Source organism: Gracilinanus agilis, chromosome 4 (assembly GCF_016433145.1).
Source record: "Gracilinanus agilis isolate LMUSP501 chromosome 4, AgileGrace, whole genome shotgun sequence".
NCBI classification, from domain to species: domain Eukaryota; kingdom Metazoa; phylum Chordata; class Mammalia; order Didelphimorphia; family Didelphidae; genus Gracilinanus; species Gracilinanus agilis.
In genome coordinates this window covers 356,262,643-356,286,251 of record NC_058133.1, presented here as the reverse complement: position 1 = coordinate 356,286,251, position 23,609 = coordinate 356,262,643, and the positions used below count along the sequence as shown (strand labels likewise).

The 23,609-nt window shown below is 36.6% G+C and overlaps 1 protein-coding gene across 1 annotated transcript; it reads right to left on the bottom strand.

The window, feature by feature from the left end:
• Positions 1-211: 211 nt before the first annotated feature.
• QRSL1 (glutaminyl-tRNA amidotransferase subunit QRSL1) lies at positions 212-23,578 on the bottom strand. Its single transcript, XM_044674297.1, has 11 exons — positions 23,538-23,578; positions 20,504-20,663; positions 19,687-19,785; positions 15,898-15,994; positions 14,436-14,612; positions 10,718-10,893; positions 10,492-10,604; positions 7,059-7,251; positions 5,856-5,973; positions 1,595-1,800; positions 212-630 (listed from the first exon to the last, which is right to left on the bottom strand). Exons 1-11 carry the CDS (start codon positions 23,559-23,561, stop codon positions 410-412), a joined length of 1,584 nt encoding a protein of 527 aa, XP_044530232.1. The 5' UTR covers positions 23,562-23,578; the 3' UTR covers positions 212-409.
• Positions 23,579-23,609: the final 31 nt, after the last annotated feature.

Here is a 23,609-nt window from a genome sequence, read left to right as displayed (position 1 = left end):
ATCAGAGGAAAGACTGGAAACCTAGACAATAATTGTGCTTGCTACAGGGGTTTAATTTTTTTCTGTGTTTGTATTCTGATTTGTTCTCTGTCTCACAGTAGATGTGCAAACCTTCTCATGCGTATATTGATTGTTTTCTTTCATTCCCTATCTCTCCTCACTGCAGAGTGCTTAGAATACAAAGTGAACCAGTAAATGTTGACTAGTTGAAAAGTTTTTATTTACAATTTGTAAATCCATTAATCTTAGCACATTTTTAAAAAACTATCTGGAATATATGATGTTGAAAATAAACCCAATTACAACCACTTAGTAAGATCACTTGACTTCTTAAAAGTCTTAACAACTTAATTATTTTGAGTATAAATACCTCCAAAGTTGTTTTTAATTTACATGAAAGTCTCTGCCATTACTGTTTTAATGAAACTGAAGTCAACTTTTCATGTTGAAAGATAGTTTGACAATTATCCATCAATTCTTGAAACTGAATGACAGGAAACTGCACCTGTTCCTCAAACCACCTGGCAACAGTGAGAAGTTGTTGGTCACTAAATGCCCGTCCAATCAGCTGCAGCCCAACAGGCAAACCTTGGCTGGAGAGGGTCATGGGGACATTTACGGCTGGCAAACCTGAGTAAGAGGAAACAAGAGGTCGTTCTGTGCCTTCCTTTGTTTGTTCATTCATTCATTCATTCATTCCTACTCAAAAATCCCTAATTTCATTTTTAAACATTTTTTAATTGTTTCTTTGGTTTTTAAAATCAGATTTTAACCTCTTGTTTTCAGACTCTGATTGGAATGAAGATTAAAAAATAAACAAAATAAGTACCCTACTCTTCCTTTGTGGCTTCTGAAATATATTCCATTGCTAATAGCTGCTCCTAATATTAGATCTAAGCCCTCTCTTCTTAGAAATTAAGATATATGTGTATATATGCACATATGCAACTATTTATGTCCTATATACATTATACATATGTAGGTATATGATATACATATACACACAATCTGTAATTTTCTATGTGTATTATGGAGGTGTTGTGGGACAGAGTCAAGGACACTGCCTCTGGAGGCAGAAGGCCTGGGGTTCATATTTTGCTTCTGATACTTTATCACCTCGGTAACACTGAACAAGTCACTTCACTGTGACCTGGGTAGACCTTAGTTTCCTCATCTATAAAAGGATAGAGATGAACCTTCCAGTTTTAGAACCATGATCCAATGTTGTTTCTGCACAACAGAATATAAGCCTCTTGAGGGCAGGGACTATATTTTTGTTTGGTTTTGTACTCTAAGCATAATCCCTGGCATCTAGTAGCTACTTAACAAATGCCCGCTGAGTTGAGCTAAGGATGATTTGAAAGGTTAATTTCCCCAAGAACTTTATTAGAAGTCTAATTTCCAGCTAGAAAAAATTAAAGTTGAAGCAGGTCCTGACAAGGTTATGTCAAGTATACTTGAGCACTGCCTGTGACAAAATCTATTTTTTCTAAGGTAACATTATACCTCACACCTAAGGCAAGGCCTAGTCTTGAACGGGAAGTTCAGTAAGACTTAGGAGATCTGAGTACTATTACCCACTCCCGAGCCTCACCTGCCATGTTTACACTCTGTGTGAAAATATCATCCTGGGCACTGCGGGTTCTGTTGTCTTCTTTGATGAACTCCACATATGGCACTGCGTCACTAAGGGTAGTGGGAGTAAGCAGGATATCCACTCCGGAATTAAAGACTTTCGCAAAGTCATTAGCAATAAGTCGTCTCACTTTTTGTGCCTTCACGAAGTAATCATCATAATTCCTATGGGAAAAGGTTGACATTTTAGGGACATGCCATTCTTATACATATAGGGTTCAATTTTACAATGAGTTTTGGTGAGGCCAAACCAATCTAGGCTTTAATGAGATGATGTCCATTTACTGATAAACAGATAAACTTTGCGTGAGCATGCCAATTATTGAGAGTGAGTTGAGTTGACATTCTATGAACCAGGGATCACTACTAATAAGCACTTCCACTCAGGGAAACAGAAAATTTCAGCACTAAAAGAGATCCTAGAAATCAAAGACAGAGCCAGGACTATCTATCTACACACATATATTTATTTATTTATTATATGTATATTCTCAGAGAACAACTCATTCCATGATCATAGTAGATGAAAGAATTCATTGTACTTAAACTTAGGACATGTTAAAGGTAACCATATCCTGTTAGTGGGCAATTGCTAGTAGGAAATTAATTTGAGAGACTAGAAGAAAAAGCAACAAAAAGGAATGAGAGACATACATATATAGAGAGAGGCAAGGAAGGGGTAGAAGGAAAGGGAGGAAAAGAGAGGATGAGGGAGAGAGAGGGATGGAGGACAGAGAGAGAGATAGAGAAAAAGAGAGAGTGCAAGAGAGGAGAGAGAGAGAGAAAGAGAGACAGAGACAGAGAGAGTGAATAAACACATTTCCAATGCTGGACTGCTGTTAAAAAGTTAGAGATTGGGGCAGCTGGGTAGCTCAGTGGATTGAGAGTCAGGCCTAGAGATGGGAGGTCCTAGGTTCAAACCCGGCCTCAGCCACTTCCCAGTTGTGTGACCCTGGGTAAGTCACTTGACCCCCATTTGCCCACCCTTACCACTCTTCCACTAAGGAGCCAATACACAGAAGTTAAGGGTTTTAAAAAAAAAAAAGTTAAGAGATTATCTCTGAAAAGTAAGGGGAACAGTTTCATTCTTTGGCTCCCTAATCTTTGAATTCTCTTGCTTTATATTTTTTCCATTTAATTTTATGTCTATGTGCATAAAGATATGTGTATACATACGTTTATACATATGTGTACTTTTATAACTTGAAGAAAACTTATAACTCATTTAGCCCCTGGTTCAATTTCAAGATTCACTGAATTGTCTGTATTTGAAAAGAGAATCTCAAATAAATTGTAAACCTAGACATGTATATAGATTTTTAATTGCTCAATTAAATAACTTTTTCAAAGTAATTGGATTTTTTTAAGAAATGGACTGTCATATAATTCTAAGTATCATATTTAGTATCAGTCATTTTCCTGAGCAACCAATGGACTCATGATATAACACAATTTTTCTTTCGGAGCATACAATAAAGTATGGAATTTGGTAATTGACGAATTCAGAAGCTCAGTTCTAGCAGCACAAGGGAAAAAATGCTAATATAACAGTTTACTAAGAATATCTTGGTTAATCAGCCAATAATATAGAAAATAAAGGACAATAAAAAACACAAATAGGATCACTGTGAAACTTTTCAAACCAACAATATGAGACATGTCCAGTTGTCAGTATGTCTCTAGTATGATGTCAAAGACCTGCAGTGATCATGAATCTGATCCTCTGTTTGTTTTTAAAATAAAGATCGAGAGGACCTGGTTTGTCAGATACTTTTCTCCAGCAAAAATTATAATGGTTGACTGAATTTGTACAATCACACATAAATCAAAGGAAGAGTTCAATGTTTTCTATTTAATTTCAGATAGTTGGAAATGAATGATGGCACCAGAAATGCAAAAGTATACTAAACCAGGAGCAGCTCGGTGGTTCAGTGAATAGAGGGCTGGACCTGCAGACAGGTCCTGGGTTCAAATGTAGTCCTAGATACTTCCTAGCTGTGTGATGCTGGGAAAGTCACTTAACCCCAATTACTCAGCTCTGACCAGTCTTCTACCTTGGAATTTATATTTAGTATCTGTTCTAAGACAGAAAGTAATTTTTTAAAACAGCATACTAAACCAGTATAAGGTCACGAGAAGAACACTATGCTAGAAGTCAAGAACCATGTGTTCTACTGGTATGGAGACTTTGGGTATGCCACTTAATCTTTGGAGCTTCCGGTTTCTCATCTATAAAATGAGAATAATGTCTTTTCCTACATACCCTCACAGAGTTTGTGTGAGGATAATCACATACTGTATATGAAAATACTCTGTAAAGTGTGAAGCACTATGCAAGTATAATATTGTCATTCAATCCCAGAGTCTATGTAAAAAAATATTTCATGGTGTCAGTTTTCAGTTGCAAAAAGAATGATGCACACAAAGTTGATGATTACACTAAAATCATTTAAAAACTTGCATTCACAAGAGGATATGCAGTTCTTTGACAACCTATTAAATTTCTTCCTGTTTTATATAAAATTTAAGAGAAACAGAGAAGTAGCTAAACAGGAATTGAGATCTGTACAAAGAAAAATGCAAAACTGGATATGCTGATTCATAAGTTGACTTTTAAGGTAAAAAGCAACTAACCCTAACTTCTTTACCAGGCCCTGCTTTCTTCACTTTGCCAGTGGCATTTGATGGCTGTGGAACAACAGTCCTTCACCCCAACTTTCTTCCATGCAACTGCATGGAATTTTTATAGAGAAAAAATTCAGAGTGACCTATGTACTCTAAAAGATAAAGTAAAAGCATTAAGAAAAACCCAAATTCAAAACCTTCTAAAAGAAGTACACTGTGATCAATTGAATAAGCTCTTCTATGAGAAGCAATGTGACATAGTGGATAGTACCCTTGGAACCAAGAAAACTGTGGTTTAAGGCCCATCTTTGAAAGAGACTGGGTTTGTGGCTCTGGCAACTCACTTTCTTTAGGCACTGCTCTAAGACTAAGAGTTGCAGAGAGAATGGTGATCTGCATTAGAGGGAGCTTCCTCACCCAGTATTTCCCTAAACTAATGAGATCACAGGTCCAGTTCTTAACCTTTTCTATAGTGTTTAGAAAACTGCTCAGCATTAATATATTAATTTTATTCCTTTTAGCCAATCATTTCTAACAATTTAATCAATGTTGAAAATGTCATCTTTATTTTTGTAGAGAAAAAAGTCAATGGAACATGTTGAAAAAAAAAAAAACCAAACATTCCTCATCACATGAAAAATCATTCCTGGAGGCCAGCTGCATTAAGGATCAGTCTGTGCTGTACTATGTAAAACGGGGGTTCTTAACCTCTTCTGTAACATGGCCCCTTTGGCAGTCTGGTAAAGCTGATGGACTTTTGAGAATTTTGGTTTTGAATGTATACATTGTAATGCATGGTGTATAGAGTACGAGACCCTGGGTTCAAATCTGGTCTCAAACACTTTCTAGCTGTGTGACCCTGAACAAATCATTTAGCCTTGATTGCTGAGCCCTTGGCTACTCTTCTGCCTCAGAATTATTACTAAGACAGAAGATAAGTTTTTTTTAAAGCATAAAATACATAGGATTACAAAGGAAATGATAATGAAATCATTACGGAAAATATGGGGAAAAAAAAGAACAGAGTATACAGATCAAGGTATAAGATCTAGGAGGGCCAAAGCAATAGTCTTACCGACTTGAAGATGGATATACTCTAATCAGAAGACTATAAATTACCTTGTATTGAAGACAACCTAAGTAGGCAGTATATTAGTGACTTCTTAGAAGGAAAAGATAAAGCAACTTTTCTTAAAGTAAAGTAGGAAAAAAGTATTTTCCATTTACAATTTCTTCAAACTCTGTTATCTGGGTGTATCAGGACTAAAGCGGATGTGACACTAAGGCTTAGGAATATTTAAAATAAAACATCTTTCAGGCTCCATTTGGCTTTCACCAGTGAATGATGTGCCTATTTGGGAATTTTGCATAACCAAGGATTAAGAGATATAAGCAAGCTCTTTCAACTTAAAAAAAGAGCACACAACTGCAACTTTCTATTCTTAAAAAACTAAAACCACTTTCAGATTTCATAAAACATTTTAACTTGCATAAAAAGCCATAAAAATATATAGTATTACTTCATTCTTGAAATTTAATCAATATTCAGAAACTTTAAAAAAATAGTTTCTTCCCAAACTAACTAGCTGTCTTACTCTTTTAATAAGAAAAAATTTCCTGAGAGAATTCTTCCTCTCACGACATCATTGAACCCTTCTCGTCTTGTTGCAGCATACATAGCCTCAGTAGACACTTTTACATTACACCGGTGGCCTGCAAATCAAACATACAAAATAAGTCTGAATTCCTTATATAACATAATTTCCCCTATATTATAGTAAGTCACCAGCAGAAGAAAAACAGAATCTAAAAACCTATTCTCAATCTGCTTTCTCAGAAAACACGATTTTCTTTGACTCAAAGGTCTGTGAGGGCAAGGACGATCTTTTAACTCTTTTGTATTCTCAGTGCTCAGCAAGTGCCTGGTATATAGAAGGTATTCAATAATGCTTACCGACTGCCTGAATTGTGTCATTAATTAATATATGAGAACCAAATTTTGCTTAAACTTCAGGCCTAGATTTATAGCTTTGGCAGCTACTGAAATCTGGGGAGACTATATTCTCAGTGCTTTTTCTTCTGTGACTACCATGCCTCCAATAGGACTAAGAAGAACAAGCTAACCAACAAGTGGGTTTCAGTTTAAATGACAAAGTATAAAGATTTACTAATTTATTATTACTCTAACATTGGCACTTAAAATTAAATATGTATATGGCAAAAAGTGGAAAGAAAGCAGATGTATCAATAAGGCCTAGAAAATGTATGGTTTATGAATCTAATGGAATATTCTTGTGCTGAAGAAATTACAAATATCAAGAATACAGAGAAGCCTAGGAAGACATATACAAATTGATGTAAAATGAAGTTTGAAGAACAACATATACAATAGTGTAAATGGAAAGAATAACAGTCACAAAGCAATCAAAACTGAATGCTATGAAATTATAATGACCAAGCTGGGCCCCAAAGGAAAGATCTGAGAAGCTTCTTTCCAGAAAAGGGGATTATAGATATGGAACACTACATATAGCATTAGACTTTTCCAATAAAATGGTCAGTTTTGCTGAATTTCCCCTCCTTCCACTTTGTTTTTTATTCTTTACTACAAAAGAAGGGGGAAGAGGGAAACATTTGAGAATGTAGGTGATATGAAAACAAAAAGTATCAATAAAAACTACCTTAAAGAATAATTACATACATATAGGCAAGGAAGTCATTTTTTCTACTGCTGAATAAATGAATTTTTAACTATTTGAGTTAACTGAGTTTTAGAATTCAAAGAAAAGAGGTCTTACCATATTCTAGCCCATCAAATCTTGCCATGTTGGATGCCACCTCTGCTGTGCATAAAACATGATAGCAGACAATTGAGTAACTGGTATGAGGTAGAGACACTTCCACTACTTTGGCCCCTTTAGACTCAAAAAGGTCAGCAGCTTTAGACCAAAGGGCTTGAGTTTCACTTGATAATCCTGGTGTGTGATATTCCTTATAGAAAAAAGAAAGTCAATATGATGCTGATCACCTGCACAAATTTACATGGGTTTGCTTCCAAAGACCTTTGATAACAAATGAGAAGATAAACACATGCCACACAACTAAACAAAATGCTAAGTTTGTGATTGATGCTAGGTGATTGATGCTAAGGAGTGTAACAAATACATTTGTATAAGAGTTTATAGAATGTTCACACTAAAGTGCCCTCAATTTATTTAAAGCGATTTTATTGTATTCTTACTACTCATTTATTTCACAACACTTTTGGATGGCATATAACAGTATCAGTATCTCTAGTTTTCAGATTAGGAAATGAAGGCCCAAAGAAATGCATCAATATAGTTACATAGTGAAACCTGAAATCAATTCTTTATAATTCAAAGCCAAGAATTCCTAATCCTCATTTTAGTGGTCTAATAATTAGATTATATTCTCTGATGATAAATCCAGTGCCACTTTTAGGTAAGTACATTTGAAAGAAAAATTGCAATATCTAAATTTGTTCACTTGAACAAAACATTCTTTTTCATTTAACATCCGAGTATCAGTAGAATAATATCGATGAGAATAGTGTGGTAGGGTGGGCGAGTCATTGAAGCTCTCCATGGAACTCTCTAAGACTATAAATTACAAAAGATTTGCTGATCTTCAATGGTAGAAGATTACATGTTAAGGAGTTCTCTACCCTGATAAAACAATAGGCAGACAGGTCAATTTCTCCCCCACAAAAAAAAGCAAAATGAAACCCAGCAAGTAAAATGATTGTCCTCTTTTCCCTCTACACTCAATCTCCCATGGGTATGCCTCTCTTTTCTGCACAGATGACATACATCTAAGCCTTGGGCTTCCTGGTGAGCTTCAGTCCTGTATCACCAATTGTTTATTGGATATTTCAAACTGGATGTCTGTTACTGAACAACTTAAGCTCAATATGTTCCAAGCTGAATTCATTATTTTTTCCTATAAATTCTTCTCTTCCTGTTTCTGTTGAAAATATTCTTTCAACTTCCAAGGTTGGCAATCTTGGCATTATGGGTCTCCCAGTAAGATGCTAAATTTTTTCATATCTGCCTTTACAACACCTTACCCATTTGACTCCTCTCTCCACTCACATTACTACCTTAGTTCAGGCCCTATCATCTCTTAGATTATTGCAGTAGCCTCCTAATTGGTATCCTTCACTTAAGACTCTCCTCACTTCACACACACTGTTAGCAAAATAATTTTCCTTAAATCAAATCTAAACAGGTGATTTCCCCCTACTCAACCAAATCTAGTGACTTCCCATCACTTCTAGGATAAAAGAAATCTTTCCTGCTTAAGCTTAAAGTCGTGTTGACCCTACCAATCTTCTCAGCCTCACTGAATATTCATCGTTCTCCTGCACAATCTGGCCAAACTTTCTTTCTCCACTATGATAATATGTCTTCTATCTCTGTGCCTTTGCATTCACCATTTCCTATCTCTGAAGTGCATTTCCTACCTTTGCCTCATCAAGTTCCTTTCTTCTTCTAAGATGTAGCTCAAGAAATCTTCTATATGAAGTCATTCCTGATCCCTCCAACTGCTAGGGCTCTCCCTTCCAAACTTCCCTGACCTTAACTACTTTATAGTTGGGTGCATTAATTTTATATTTATGCTGTATGTATACTTTTTATGGACTTGCTGTCTCCCTCATGTGATAATTAGATTAAATCTACACTACCCATCTTTAGATTTAATCACCAATGGTGAGAGTACCTCCAATCTTGGGAGGTCCTAACCCATGTGTGCTGGAGTGAGTGACAAATCAGAATTGACTGACCCGTCCCCTGGGCGGTCTATGAGAACCGGCTATTGTGATTGGACATGCAAATTAGGAAGGAGGCACAGGAAGTGATACATAAGTGACCCCTTTAAAAGGAGAAGATCCTCAGTCTTTGGTGGAAGAGAGCATCTGGTGAAGGAACTTTTCTGGTTCATGGAGGAGTGTTGGAATGCTGAGACTCTGGTGGGACCTCAGACTGTTTCCCCTTGAATTGTCACGTGGGTAAGTTAGGCTGACTCTCTTTCTCTTCCCTTGGTGTTTCTGGAGGTTCTACCCTCAAGGAGGCCTCTCTTGCACCTCTAATTGTGAAAGGCCTTGTGGCTAGAAGCCCTGTTTGATTAACCTCTGTGCTCCTCTACTGGGCCTCTAAATTCTTACCTGGTCTGGGCCAGAGTTTCTCTCTCTCAATTTCCCTGCCTTCAACCTTCCTAATTGTAAATAAACTTCCATAAAAGATCCATTTTGACTTGAGATTATTCTTAATTGAGGATTGATAATAGTTCAACCCTCTGGGGGCCATCTTTTAATATACTGAACCCATAAAACCCCGTTTTCACCCTTACACTCATTAAAATGTAAGTTCATTGTGAACACGGATAAGATCATATTTCTGAAGTATTCTGCCTAAAAGAGAGAAGGCTTTAAATCTCACTTCGTTTATATAGGGATCCTTAGCATCACGCATACCTACAATCATTTCCATATGTGAATAATTCTAATGCTATAGCACAGTGGTTCCCAAACTGTAGGCTGAGGACCCCTGGGGGTGCTGCAGAGTAGCTGCAAAGGATCTGCAAATCCATAAGCAAAATAAGCATTGTCATTTTGATTTTGTTTTAGCTCCATCCAAAGATGTAACAATGATACAGTATAATCGAAAAGCGAACATAACTTCTATAGAATGAATGTCTCAAACATTTTTGAAATATATATAAATATCATCGTCATTTAGTAAAATACAAATTTCTTTAAAAGCATTGTTGAATTCATGATTTCTTTGTGAAACAACCATTTTCTCAAAAAATGAAGGTTAATAGTAAAGTTACTATTACATCTTCAGAATTATTATTATTTTTTTTAAAAAACCCTTACCTTCGGTCCTGGAGTCAATACTGTGTATTGGCTCCAAGGCAGAAGAGTGGTAAGGGTAGGCAATGGGGGTCAAGTGACTTGCCCAGGGTCACACAGCTGGGAAGTGTCTGAGGCCAGATTTGAACCTAGGACCTCCTGTCTCTAGGCCTGGCTCTCAATCCACTGAGCCACCCAGCTGCCCCCCTTCAGAATTATTTTTGACTTAACAAGAAATCTTTAACTAGAAAAGCCTAGGAATAGGTGCTCTAGCAGAATTCTTATTTAAAAAAAAAAACGTTAAAAAATTGTGCTTTGACAGTTATTTCCTGAAAATCATGAACAGTGAAACTTACCTTTGGTATACCGATACATAACTTGCTAACATCTCTCAAAATGGGAAGTATAAATGGTCCAACAGGGTCTTGTGTTGTGGTAGAATCTTTCAGATCATGCCCAGCCAGAATACCTAAAAAAGATATAAAGCTGATAAGCAACAGGAAAAAAATGCATTGCAATACAGAATGTATTTGGTTTTAAACATGAAATTACATACATATATACGTATATATTTATAAATACCCAACACAATTGCTGCATCATCCACACATCTGGTTAAGATTCCTGGAACATCCATTGAATTCACCAGTGGAATAAGACCATAACGGGAAACTAGTCCATAGGTTGGTTTTAAACCAACAAGCCCACATAAGGCAGCTGGGTTTCTTGTTGAGCCTCCTGTGTCTGATCCCAAAGCCCTAAGATTTAAAACAGTCCTCAGTCAGAAGATTTTATATCTTTGAATATATCTGTTTTAAAAGAAAATTCAAGGAGATCTTTAAAAGAAATATTAACAAAGGCATTTATTTGTTCACTAGAGAAAATAAAAATTTTATTTTTCACCCTTACCATATCAATTTAAGATATGGAATAAAAATATTCCTTTCACATTTCAGGATATTTTCTACACTATATTTCCTCAAGGGAATCATTGACAGCTATGCAACAAGATGAAAATATATTTCAATGAGGGTATGCCATTCAATTGGGGAATGGCTGAACAAATTGTGGTATATGCTGGTGATGGAATACTATTGTGCTCAAAGGAATAATAAACTGGAGGAATTCCATGTGAACTGGAGAGACCTCCGGGAATTGATGCAGGGTGAAAGGAGCAGAGCCAGAAGAACATTGTACACAGAGGCCAATACACTGTGGTAAAATAGAATATAATGGACTTCTATACTAGCAGCAATGCAATGACCCAGGACAATTCTGAGGGATTTATGGAAAAGAACGCTACCCACATTCAGAGGAAGAACTACAGGAGAGGAAACACAGAAGAAAAACAACTGCTTGAACACATGGGTTGAGGCGGACATGATTGGGGATGTAGACTAGAAACTACCACACCAATGCAACTATCAACAATTTGGAAATAGGTCTTGATCAATGACACATGTTAAAACCAATGGAAATACTCATCAGCCATGGGTGGGGGTGGGGGGGTAGCTCGGGGGGTGAAGGGGAAAGAGCATGAATTATGTAACCATGTTAAATTTTCTAAAAAATAAATATTAATAAATGTTTTAAAAAAAAGAAAATATATTTCAGTAGGAATTATGTCAAGAAGCCAGGATTTTTCTCTCAGGATCCTAAAAAGATGAGATTTTAGGGGAGGATAAGAATGGAGTAAGGGGGGAAAAAATATCTAATTGTATTGTGCTAACTTCTAAGATTTTATAACCATAAAATCCCAACAAATGAAAAAATGGCATGGTTTCAATGTAATGAATTTAATTAAATAATGTGATTTGAAAATTACATTATTTAATAAAATTCCAGAGGCACTGAAAAGTAAGCAATTCATCCACAAAAAGGCTACTAGAAAAAAATTATGGAATGTCACTTCTTTTTTAAAAAAAGGCAATTCAGTTGTTACAGTATCAACAGAAAGGAAAAAATAGCTCATTAATCTTAGCAAATTGCTAAAGAAATTCACTAAATTTGATTAAGGTCAGATGATAGACAACAACTAACCTGACTAAATAAAGTGAGAGGTAAACTCAATTAATGAAAGTTGTTTATTTTTTCTTAAGAGTAGAAAGTACTTTAAGGAATATCCATTAAAACATAAAAAGCAAGTGGATAACTCTTTAATAAGTGAAATAAGAAGAGGGAAATGAATGCCCCATGACAGTGATGAGCAAACTTTTTAAAGAGGGGGCCAAAGGAAAGGAAATGCTCATCTGTCAGTCTGTTTCTAAGGCAACTCTTTCAAAGTTTCATTGTATGGTATCCTACTCATTGTATTTGTCAGATTAGGAATAATGTTACAGGGCTGGATAGAACATTTCAGGGGGCTGCATCTGGCCAGTGGGCTGTAGTTTGCCCATCACTGCCCTATGATGATTACACCAATTCCAGGAAACCTCACTTCAGCTTTATTTTTTTTCTTTAGCTATAGGTTTATAAAATGATTTTTAAAGAATTTATTTGCAAGTCCTGAGAAAGAGCAATTAAAACAAATATATACACATATGTATACACACACATACATAATATACAAAGTGTCCAAAAAACATTAGTAGTTTTAAGATATTAGAACTTAATACACATTCATCAGATTTCAATATTATAAATAATTTGCTATACTAATTATAAACTTCATAGGATCAAAGGAATAATCATTATCAGAATAAAATAGAAATCCAGAGTATGCTGATTACTGAAAGTTTACTCATAATAAATAGATTCCATTAAAAAGCCATTGGAAATTATATTCAATCAAGCTAGTGTTTAGGCTAATTTTCCTATTTTGCTACAGCATTAGGATCATAGTATTTGGCACTAGACCATGACCCTCAGAGGTCTTCTGGTTCAAGTCTTTTGTTTTACAGAGGAGAAAACTGAGGCCCAAGAGGGAAATTAAGGTAACTGTTCAAGGCCACAGAGACAGAAAATGGCAGAGGAAGGATCCAAGTCAAGGCAATTATCTAGTGCCATCAGTGGACCACGTTGCCTTTCTCTACCTCCACCATGACAATTATACTTCAGCCCTACAGCCTCGTCCTCCAATTGGTTTCCTCCCTGGAACCTCTTATTTGAGGAAGTAATCAAGTCAACTATGCTCACTTCAAACACTGCTCAGCCTATGACTCTCAAAACTACTTTCTATCTTGCTTCTCCTCACCAGCCCTACAACCACCTTTTAGCTCTCTTTTGGAGAAGAAGAGGAAGAGAATATGCATTAGTATAGCACCAACTACAAAAGTCAGGCTTTACAATTACTGTAAAATGCTTTTACAATTACTGTTTCACTTGATCCTCACAAAAACTGTGGGAGGTTGTCATTATTACCACCATTTTACAGATGAGGAAACTTAAGACAAATGAGGTTCAATGATTTGTCCAGGGTCACACAGCTAGAAAGTATCTGAAGTCACGTTTGAACTCAGTTCTTATTAACTCCAGGGCCAATGCTTTATCCAGTGCACCATCTGGCTGCCTCTAATGCGTGGACTTCCTCCATTAGAAAGTAAGTTTCTATAGGGCAGAGATTATCTTTATTATTTTGCTTGTATTTATCCAAACAAATGTGTCAGTACAGTGCCTGGCACAATGCTTGTTCTCTTTCTTCCTCCATTGCTTGCTCCCTCTCTCCCTCCCTTCCTCTCTCTCTCCTTCCTTCTGTCCCTCCCTCTCTCTCTGTCTCTCTGTCTCCCTTCCCCCCTCTCAATTTCTTTCTCTCTCATCTTTTTTTTTTTTTAAAGAAAAAAATCAAGGAACAGTTAGGTGGTTTGGTGGATAGAGTGCCAGGTCTGAAGCCAGGAGGACCTGGGTTCAAATCTGTCCTCAGATACTTCTAATTATATGACCCTGGCAAGTCACTTAATCCTGTTTGCCTAACTCTTGCCCTTCTGTCTTAGAGTTGTTACTAAGACAAAAAGTAAGGGTCTTAAAAAAGAAAAAGAAGAAAGCAAGATACTATATAGGAAATTTGAGTGTTATTAAATCCACATAGATAAAATATTAAATTGAATTTACCTACCAAGTGTTATTTTAAAATTTGTTTCAATACATTATCTCAGACAAAAAGATTAAAACCTGAAACATCTATATCAACATAATACAATAGTTTCCAGGAATAAAATACTTCATCTTTACTTTTCATGGTATATGAACTATTACTTTTAGATTTTTTTTACATATGCCTTATGGCTACTTCTATCTCAAGGAAAATTTTGCTTCTACCTGGGTCTTAATGTAAAACACTGAGAAGAAAAATCCTAAATCTTACGCGAAGCATGTGAATGCAGATACAGCAGCAGCACTGCCCCCAGAGCTGCCTCCAGTTATTAACCAATTTGAATCTTCATCTGCTCTGTGGTGGTTCTGCTTTCTCTTTTCTCTGTATTGCTTTGAATAGCTCCAGGGGTTTCTAACTGGCCCAAATACACCATCTGTGCTTCCAGATCTGAGGTAAAATAATTAAGCAAGATTAAAATACACATATTTATAGATTCACAGAGAATTTTCTTCATCTCCTGAGTTGTTCCTGCCCGCTCATCTAGCTACTGACAATCTAGTAGTGCTTGAATGGAAAAGATGGAAGCCTGTTCTCATGTAAGAAAAGAGGCAAACAAGCTGTCACCCTATTGCCCCATAATCGTTCACCCCAGATAACTAAAGAAATTACTTACAAACCAAAGCAGACTGTTTCAAAGAATAGCAAATCACCTTTTCTGAACACAGGTGACAAGAAAAAAGCCCTTAAGTTGAGCCCCAATAGTAAAAAACTTTAAGAAAAGAGAATCTGCTCTTGTGACATCACTAACGACCTATTTTAAAGCAAACTTCTGTAAGATAGGAAAGATCTGCTGGAGATGGGACAAAGGAATAGTTTTCCTACTCAAGTCATTAAAAAAAAGGGAAAACTTAGAACACTTAATATTTCTGCCTCTCAAAGTAACATGATTTAAAACCACTAAAAGTAGCTCCTGTGAAACTGTGAGTGCCAGGAACAATAATTTATATACATATATAGATATATATATTTTTATGGATGAAAAATATTTTATTTGTAAATGCTGATCCTCTAAATCTGTTTCTACAAATTCCCAAATCCATAACATTCTGCATACTTTAAAAAATTTTTTGCCAACATTAGGTACTATTATATAAAACAGAAAAAAAATTCTGTAAGACAAATACTGATGGAATGTTGGAATACTGTACAAGAGAAGAAAAATATTCAAGAAATAATTTCATGCAGCTATTTATCAAAAGAAAAATATACATAATTGATTTCTTCTGTAAAATAAAAATACTTTGAGGTTTTTAAGCTTTATGGTTCTAAGTTACTTTTTTAACAACCTTCTGAAGTAAATAGTACTAGAACTATTTACCCTATACAACCTTCCTACCCCTCTGGTATTTTAGAGAAGAGGAAATTCAGAAAAGAAACTTGCTTCAAGTCTCACATGTGACATCTGTTAGAGAAAGAATGTTAATATAGGTCATCTGACACTAAGTCCAATGTCCTTTTCATTATACTTTGCTACTTTTATTCAGAATTAATCATAGAATTTGGTTTTGTTGGACCAAAGATAGATACAATGATTTCATCTGCCCTACTTTACATGTAAGATAAAAATCACAGGCCTGAAAGTCATCTCAAAGGGTCATTCAACTACCTACAATAGGGATCTACTTATTTGGACTAAAGATAAAGTAGGCAAGGGCCATTAAATATTACTTACCCCATAGCAAACTCATCTAAATTTGTTTTCCCTAGAAGAATAGCCCCCTGATCCAGTAACTTCTGAACTACCGTAGCATTATAAGGAGGTATGTAACCTGGAAAAAAAGTCAGAGCTATTTTGACTACATGAAGTTACAAAATTCTTTACATTTATTAACTTTCAGCTTGGAGGCTCTATAATTTCCCTCATGCTAACCTGTTGTATCATTATACCTTCCCATAGGTCTCTTATGTAAGTGCAATTTTGTATAGTTTTTTGTGATAGTTAATGATTTTCAGGATTCTTTTAAAATGCACAGGAGTATAGAACATCTCATATACTAAACCAGTGATTCCCAAAGTGGGCACTACCACCCCCCCTTGTGGGTGCTGCAGCGATCCAGGGGGGCAGTGATCTTTCCTATTAATTGCTATTAAAATAAAAAAAATTAATTTCCAGGGGGCTAAGTAATATTTTTTCTGGAAAGGGGGCGGTAGGCCAAAAAAGTTTGGGAACCACTGCACTAAACTGTAAAGATGAAGAGAGAGCCCCTCAGAGATGATATTTGAACAGATAGACTCGTAGGTGTGTTAAGCCTATCAGAGGCACTCTTCAGCTTTACTTAGAGGGCTTCAAAGAGGTTATCTCTGTTAAAGCTGTAGCTACAGAAATGGTCAGGTGCCCGAGTTTGGTCAAGGACTTTTGGGGTTGTGTAAAAGACGGGTTGTCAAGACTTTGCAGAAGGCTTGACGCCCTAAAGTCCCAGGCGAACCCAGTTCCCTGTCAGGAAGACAGCGATGGAGGGCAGATCTGGGTTTGGCACTACTGAAGCTTATTTAGAGCTGCCCCCCTCCCCCATTCCCCTTTTCCCTCTTATCCAAACCTAAGGTATATCACAGAAAGCTATCTGACTGCATATTCCTATAAACTGGGATGGTTTATTATAATTGTGGGGTTGAGGAGAGAGGGGTAGGTAGCCCTGTCTAGTCTCTAAGTACAAGGGGTCCTTTGGCCCAGCCTAGCCAATGGCTTTGGTTGAGAAGCTCTGTCCTTCCTTCCTCTAAGGCTGTCTAACACTAGTCTTCTGTCCAGTCTCTCTCAGTTGACACAGATTTGAGATGAGAAGCTTCAGGCTGAACCAGATGTCTCCTGAGTCCAGGATCCCTTCAGCTACTGAAATGTCCTTTTAGCCTCTCTGATTTTATTCAGGCTCTCTACTGAAAAAGCAAGAACATTAGCAGGTCTTCTAAGTATCCTGGGATGAATAGGGATGAGAAGGGATGAGCAGGGAATGTCTCAGGGATCCAAACTCCAAGATCTTGAGAGTAGGCAGGACTTCTGTCTCCTCCCAAGTCCCAAACAAAAGCCCCCCTTCCAGGGCTCTTTTCCCACAAGCCTCTGCATTCCCCAACTATCATTCTCTTATTCCTGCATTCCATGCTTGCAACATTCTAACAGTAGATTCCTCTCTTGTGTCAACTATTCCCACAATACAAAGATAAGGTCAAAATTGGTGAGTGATTTAGACATAAAGGTTGATGATATAAGCAAATTAGGGGAGTGTGGAAAATTTTGCCTGTCAGACTTTTGGATAAGGGAAGAGTTTATGATAAAAAATGAGATAAAGAACATCACAGGAATTAAAATGGATAATTTTGATTAAAAAGTTTTTGCACAAACAAAACCAATGCAGTCAAAATTATTAGGAGAGTAGGAAACTGGGAGCAGTTTTTTACAGAAAATTTCTCTGATAAGGCCTTATTTCTCAAATATATAGGAAATCAAGTAAAATTTATAAAAATATGAGCCATTACCCAATTAATAAATGGTCAAAGAATATGAATAGCCAGGTAAGAAGAAATCAAAGCTATCTATTGTCATATAAAAACATGCTCTAAATCACAGATTCAGAGATTTAGAGCTAGAATTGTGTTATTGGAAATTTTGGGATCTCTGAACTAAATTTCCTGTGAGCCCACTGGCTTCCTGTGGAAGTTTAGGGATCCCTGAACTACATTTCCCATGAGCTCACTGGCTTCCTGTCTTATATAATGAGGTAGACCAGAGGATAAAATTAAGTGGCTGGACTTGCATTTGCTCTTTGCTGGCTTGATGGCTAATCCACCATGGGAAAAGAAGCAAGGGTACACGTCTTTTATTTTATTTTATTTTATTTATTTTTTTTTTTAAACCCTTAACTTCTGTGTATTGACTTATAGGTGGAAGATTGGCAAGGGTAGGCAATGGGAGTCAAGTGACTTGCCCAGGGTCACACAGCTGGGAAGTGTCTGAGGCCGGATTTGAACCTAGGACCTCCTGTCTCTAGGTCTGGCTCTCAATCCACTGAGCCACCCAGCTGCCCAAGGGTACACGTCTTTTAAACTGACTTAGCTAGCAAGGCATGTGGCCTCATTTTTCTAATGGCTACCAATAAATCTATAATATTTTTAAAACTATCCTTTTATATTCATTTTCTTTCTTACAGAAGAAACCTCAAAGATCATCTAATTCAGATCTTTCATTTTACTGATGGAGATAAGACTGAGAGAGAAAACATTTTTACAAGGTCAAATGTTTGTTAGTGGCAAAATTGGGATTAAAACCTAGGCCCACTGATTCCATGTTGTATCTACCAATATCACGTAAATTCCTTAAGAAAAGGGTCTATTTCATGTTTGATTCTGTATTCATAGAACCTAACAGTGTCTTGCATAGAGTAGGTACTCAATGGTTGTTGAACTGAACTGAAAAATGACCAACCATTATGGACAAAAGACAAACCTGGAATCATCTCTCCTTGTCCAAACACCAAGTCTGTCACTCAGTTACTCAGTAAGTCTTTTTCATTTCTAGATCTCCCAGTCTTCCTTTTAGTTACATTTCTCCTAATCACAAACACTAGGAGACCTGTTTGATTCTTGTGCTCCTGGTTGCATCGAGTGCATCAAGGCACTCTATCAGAGATAATAAAAAAAAATCAGCAAGTCATTAGATGTTAATGATTCATTGCAATATCCTTCAAAGAAAGGTAAGTATCAAAGGATCCTAAATCTAGATCTGCGAGAAATTTCAGATGCCATGTACTACAATCCTCTCATTTTTCAGAGATGGAAACTGAGGCCCAGGGAGGTGATGCCACTTGCCAAAGATGGCAAAGGCAGGAAGAGGCAGAGGTGGACTGTGAGTCCTTTAACTCCAAAGCCAGCACATTTCTCTTGTTGTCACTCTCTTGAAGTACTAAGAGCTGAAGTGATTTGCCCAAAGTCACACAGCCAAGAAAATGTCATCAGAAGGACTTGAATCCAGGCCTTCCTGATTCTAGGGCCAGCTTTCTATCTACTATGCAAAGAAAACCAATTCTGCCTTAATCCTCACTTTACAGATCAGGCATGAGGCCAAGAGAAATTATTGGATGTATGAAATGCCCCCATGAATGCCTATGATAGAAAAAGAAACTCAGTCTTAATTAAAACCATTAAACAACATTTATTTCATTAGGCCTGTGAAAAAATGAAAAAACTTTCATTTTGAAAGTAAAAATAAAAATATACTAGCCTAGACACTAAAGAAAGATATTATTTCCTAGGAAGATAAACCAACTCATTTTGATTAGAAAATATCAACATTTCATGTGATCCTGGGCAAGCCACTTAACTCTTTGCTGCTCTTCTGTTTTAGAATTTGTACTAAAACAAAGGTAAGGGTTTAAAAAAAACAACCACTGTTTCATAAAGTTCTCAATGTACCCATCCCCTTCAACTAGTTTCAATATGTTAAACCAGAATTCTGGGTTGAGAAATATTTTACCTTTTAGCATATGAGATGCACATGTTGTTTCAATGCCAGCAGTGCTAAAGTTGTCTTTTATAGCAATGGGAATTCCATCCAAAATTCCGAGGGCCTGACCTGTGTTAGAAGCCAGGAAAGTGACAAGAAGAAAACAGCTCAAAATAACAAAGTACATTCACCCTAGCAGTTTATGTGATCCATCTCTCACTTCTTCTACAACCTTAGTTCACACTAATCCCTTTTATGAACTCTACATTCCAGCCAAACTAAGGGAGACTTGATGTTTTGCCTCCTTCTGCTGGATCTTCCCACAGGCCATGCCTTGTATCTGGAAGGCTCTCATCCTTCATCTTTTCTTGATTAATCTTTGGATCCCTTCCAGACTCAATCCAGGTACCCATCTCCTCCCCCATGAAACCTTCCCTAATTCTCCCAGGTGTCAGGCAAGGTTCTCCCTCACTCTATTTACCTCAAACGATACTCATTAGTGCAGGGATCATTCTCCCCCAAGAAACTTCAAATTCCTCCTGATGGCAAAAATTACTTTGTATTCTCAGTGCCTAGTGCAGTGTCTGGAAAGTGCTTAATAAATGTGTTACAGAGACTAACCACAGTCTTTGTCATAAAAAAAAAACTTAATTTTAAATGGAATTTTTAACAGTTGAATATTACAAACTATATATTTACTAACATTGGTTTATGATTCTTCATGTCAATTTGATCAAATAAGAGCATATGCTATATTAAATGTATTGTTTCCCAAATGCTACATCTAATCAAATTGTTTTTATTTCCCCCAGAAAAACAGTAATAAAAACACTTCTAAGTAATTTACCTTTCTCATACCTCTTTTCTGATTCTTCAGCTTGCTTTAAGGCCTTGTCTTCTGATACAGTAATGTAAGCATTAAGAAATCTGGTTTCTCGGATACGAGAGAGACATTTTTGACAGAGCTCCACTGGGCTGACTTGGCCTTGTTTTAGTGCAGCAGAAACCTATAATATATTCAATTTAATTAACATATAGGGTGCATACANTTAGTGCAGCAGAAACCTATAATATATTCAATTTAATTAACATATAGGGTGCATACAAAGTAGAGGTACAAATGTTGTACTATGAGCAAAAGGTAACAAAAGAATATAGACCGTTCCCTCAAGAAGCTTATTCTCTAGTTTGAATTAGGTCAGTGATTCCCAAAGTGGGTGCCACCACCCCCTGGTGGGTGCTGCAGTGATCCAGGGAGATGGTGATGGCCACAGGTGCATTTATCTTTCCTATTAATTGCCATTAAAATTAAAAAAAAATTAATTTCCAGGGAGCTAAGTAATATTTTTTCTGGAAAGGAGGTGATAGACCAAAAAAGTCTGGGAACCACTGAATTAGGTAAACAAATTCACAGGCAGTATAATTAACTATGCAAGCCCCCAGCAGCATCATGACTTCATGCAAAGAGCTTTGTCTTTCTAAAGAAGCTAATAACTAAGCATGACAGACATTTAAAAATTGTTTTTCTAGTAGCTGTATGAATTGTGCTCATCCATTCACACTCTTTCCTGTTCTTGTGACCAAAGACTCAAAGAATCTTTAAGAAACCAGGCAGGTATGCAGTGTGTGACTAGGAAAAAGAAGAAAGTGGGCTAATAAAGGAAACAAACCAATGACAATGTTCTGTGTATTCTAGGTGGCAAGTGAGTGATTAAGATTGTGACTTTTAATGCTATGACCCAGTTTCCCTTTCTGGGTAGGGAAGAGGCTAAAGAGATGCATATAGATAAAAAGATACATAGATAGACATAATACAGACTAGCTGTAGGGAGAATGGCAAGATTATTTTCCTTAAACTGAAAAATCAATTCTTATCTTTGAAAGACAGAAATCTTTTGTCATACTATCTTGTCAGTTCAATTCTTGCTTCTGACACTTATAAACTGTGTGACATGAGCAAATCACAACCTCTGAGCCTCAGTTTCCTCATCTGTAAAACACTACCTGCATTACCTGCCTCACAGAGTCGTTCTGAAGTAAAATAAGATACTGAAACTTAGGAAATATTTTTCCCATTGAAACAATGTTATAAGTGCGGAGTTAAGTTCTCATATTAGTACCAAAAAACTCCATAAAAATTTCCCCCAAAAACTATTTAACCCATATTGAAGCTAGGTCTAATTCTGGATGCTGAGAGCATGTGTGGTACAGGAAAGAGGAAGAGCTTGTTCTCTCTATCCTGAAGCCCTAAATAAAAGTTTGAAATAGTGGTCTGACTTTGAAATCCTAACTCCCCTTTTATATCCGTCTCCCACTTGGGGCTGAGGAGGTAAGAACCAAAAAGGAGATAAATATGCCTTTCCTGCCTGGCAGTGTGCCTTCAGCATTAGCTTCCCAAAGTTGTTCCTGCTTTTCACAGTTTCTTCTCTTTACTTATGAACCTAGATTCAATAAAAGGTCATCTCTCTCCTACCCCCAGAATTGGAGATAATCTCTGAGGGAAGATACTGGAATTAAAAGGGTTGGAGATTTTCCAAGCTGCTCTGAAATCTGCAAAGTACTTTTCCATATATTAACTCATTTGGGCCTCATAGCAATCCTATTGTAAAGTATATTATCAATCAATCTATAAGAATTTATTGAAAGCCCATGTGCCAGGCACTGTGCTAGCAACTGGATTACCAATACAAAAACAAGATAATTTCTTTTTTTAGTGTATATATATATGTATGAATGCTTATATGTATGTATACACATATATATACACAAACAAATACAAATACAAATGCATATACATATATATACACATATATATGTAAATATATACACCCACACATACTATACAATTGCTATGTATATATTTGGTATGTTTACTTAACTGTACACCAAGAAAAGATAAACTCTTTAATGAAAAAACTGAATCATTTGTCTTTGACTTCTAAAAAAGTTCTTTTCATTAAGGAATTCATCTTCTTTTGGTGCACAATTAAGTATTTATACACCAAATATAGACATAGCAAATATAACAACATACATAGTAATACCACTAGAGTTATATTTACTATATTATTATGCCACATATAGAGGTAATACACATATTATCATATATAAACATGTTATATTATATAGACTACATTATTATAACACAGAAAAATAATGATATGCATATATTATTGTAATATATACATATACTCTATATTCTATTATATATATTTGCTATATAAGTAATAAGTTAAAACATTCATTCCAGTTTTTTCAGATGATTAAACAAGTTCAAAGATGTTCTGCATCTATTCTTGCACAAGGTGAGATGTCAGCTAAAAATTGAAGGAAGCTAATAGGACACAGCAGTGGATTTAAAATACTAGTTGACTAACATAGATACTAGTTGACAAGCTCAAAGGACAACAACACACTGAGTTGGAAGACCTCAGCACCTTGACTGAGAATGGTAATCATTTTACAGCAGAGGGCACCGAGTCCAGAGAGGTTAATGACTTGTCCAAGATCACCCAGTGGTAGGTGCCAATCCAGACAAGGCAGTAGAAAATGACAGCAACCAGAGATGGGAGGTTCTATTAAGCAAAAGTGATTATTTGTAAGACATTTTCTCACCCAAACGAGGAACCTTGGGTGCTTTTGTAAGGGCTTATAAGGCCATCTCCACCCCCGCCTCCTCACATTAAAAGGAGCTTGTTAACTCTGACCTAAAAAGCTCTGCCCCTCACGGGCTTGTGGCACAAATCCACTGCGGGACGACAGCGACAACACCACCGCAAACCATCTTCTGTCCAGCCGGGCAGCGCGTACCGTGGCGCCCCATGCTGTGTCGGTGACCAGCCAGGTTGTGGTCCCTCCCCCAATAGGCCAACTACACTCACTTCTCGGAGGCTGAGGCCTAGCATGGCGCTGCTCCCTCTGAGCTCAGCAGCTCGGCTCTCGTTACCTCCTGG

What these genes read in the sequence shown, in the direction of transcription:
- QRSL1 (XM_044674297.1), bottom strand. Translation starts at nt 23,561, where the DNA reads ATGCTAGGCCTCAGCCTCCGAGAA. An exon ending in AGAAAAGAGGTATGAGAAAG is followed by an intron (nt 19,786 to 20,503) that starts GTAAATTACTTA and finishes CTTCTAACACAG; the next exon opens with GTCAGGCCCTCGGAATTTTG. An exon ending in TGCATCTCATATGCTAAAAG is followed by an intron (nt 15,995 to 19,686) that starts GTAAAATATTTC and finishes CTTTTTTTCCAG; the next exon opens with GTTACATACCTCCTTATAAT.